This window comes from Amphimedon queenslandica, unplaced genomic scaffold, assembly GCF_000090795.2.
Source record: "Amphimedon queenslandica unplaced genomic scaffold, v1.1 AMPQUscaffold_10462, whole genome shotgun sequence".
Lineage (NCBI taxonomy): Eukaryota > Metazoa > Porifera > Demospongiae > Haplosclerida > Niphatidae > Amphimedon > Amphimedon queenslandica.
Window position 1 is genome coordinate 2,860 of NW_003549274.1, and position 2,003 is coordinate 4,862.

The following is a 2,003-nucleotide window of genomic DNA, read 5'->3' on the forward strand; positions in this document are numbered from 1 at the left end:
AATACATGACATATATCAATAAGATACTGCTCTGGATTAAGAGAGGATCCAACTGTTTTTCAATGACATTCATAAGGTTGGCAGCTTTAGTATAATTATCAACTGCTGGTACAAGCATTGACTGATTAGTTTGTGGTGGTATTAGTTCTTTAGCATACAGTGCATCAGTTACTTTCTGAAGACTATTAGTAATAGCATCAACAAGAGTAGCATAATTCATCCTTAATATAGCACTAGGAGTGTTACCTGCAGTAGTGTATCAGTTAATGAGTGTTGTATTAAGTGTATGTTTACCTGATGTAGTACTAGTAACAGGTTTAGTAATTACAGTAACTGATGATGATACAGTAGATACTACTGGTACAGAACTAGTAGGAGCATCAGTATTACCTATATTATTATAATTGATAGTAAATTTTAATATGTGTGTCATTTTTGTCATTATAAGTGGATCCCCAATCATCTGCAGTTGAATGAACTCTTTCAATAGGTTCTATTATATGATCTACATTATGGATAAACTACAGATGTTGAGGGTTACTGGATATACAGTAACACGAAACAGCTGTAGTTTATCTGGTTTGAGTGTGTGGGTGTATGAAGGCACTTCTAACTAGGACTAGTCAAATTATGCTTCAATTTCTGCCTATTAGTATTATACTTTTAGGTACTGCCCCAGAATTTATCCTATTAATATCTTTACACTATCAAGTTACTGCATATATCTGTTATATATAACATGTATATATAATATAATTATAATAAAAATAATATTGTAATAATGCCAGAATCTGAAATGTTATTCCAAAGACTTTGAATCACTGGAAAATAAAATACTCTAAGTCATTGGCCTCGTCCAGCTTTGCATAGGCACAAGGACTAGTTGCACTAGCCTAGTACTGTATAGCGGGTAAATTTGGAGGGGCTAAATTTTGGCAAATTGCTAAATTTTGGTGATTGGCAGATTTTTAATTTGACAAATTTGTGATCACGAGCCATTGAGCATGCGTATAATGGCTCAAAATGGTGGATTTTTATTTTGGCGAATGGCTATCAAAACACCAAATTTGCCAAATTTAATCCACTCCAAAATTAGCCACTATACGGTACTTGCTGTATTGAATTGAAATAATGTGGTCAGGGGTATAGGGTCAGAAATCTTTGACCCATTATGTTCCAATTATTACTAGTATAATTTGCCTAGCCCACTACCCCTCCTGTGGTCTCCACTATATAAACTCATGGTGGTGCCGTTGATACACCCACACACTATAGTACAAACAATGAAAAACACCTTTAAACATATTCATGGAGACATAGTCAGGGTCACATAGTTATAACAAGTGGTTAATTTTTGTGGTATTCTGTTAAATGGCTTCCATGTAGCAGCCTCCATAACATTTGGACACCTCATTCATATCATTAACATCAAACAGAATTAATCATGAATAGTTTAAAATACAATCTGCTAGCGAATGTTTATTTTTAATGATATACCTGATGTTGTAGTGCCATTATTACTGTCATTATGAGTGGGTTTATTTCCTTCATCTGGTGTTGAGTCCTCAGTTCCTTTGGTATCTATCATATGAACTATCAACTTAGTTGTATCATTAAGAGTATGTTATGTTTACCTGATGTAGTACTAGTAACAGGTTTATTAATTACAGAAACTGATGATGATACAGTAGATACTACTGGTACAGTACTAGTAGGAGCATCAGTATTACCTATTATACATTTAATATAATTATTAATATATAAATACATGATCATACCTCCTGTACATTGATGTACTTGTAACTGATCATTAATAGTTTGTAATAAATTGATCTCTTCTCTTTTAGTCAATGCATTGAGTACATCTCTCCATGTTGCTGTAGGATTCTTTTGAAGCCATTTAGAGAAGAGTGCTCCTTTACTTTGTTCAGCATCAATTGCAAAGTCTTCAATTGTTGTAATATCTTGTTGTGTTATTCCAGGTAAGAGAAGACCAAATGATT

The 2,003-nt window shown here is 33.3% G+C and overlaps 1 protein-coding gene across 1 annotated transcript; it reads right to left on the minus strand.

Annotated features, from left to right (window-relative positions):
* Positions 1-53: 53 nt before the first annotated feature.
* LOC109590133 (uncharacterized) lies at positions 54-1,706 on the minus strand (the record flags this gene model as incomplete). The annotated part of the gene is made up of 3 exons (XM_020006066.1): positions 1,498-1,706; positions 295-390; positions 54-246 (listed from the first exon to the last, which is right to left on the minus strand). Coding segments are annotated over exons 1-3 (380 nt in total), but the record flags the coding sequence as incomplete, so codon positions are not given.
* Positions 1,707-2,003: the final 297 nt, after the last annotated feature.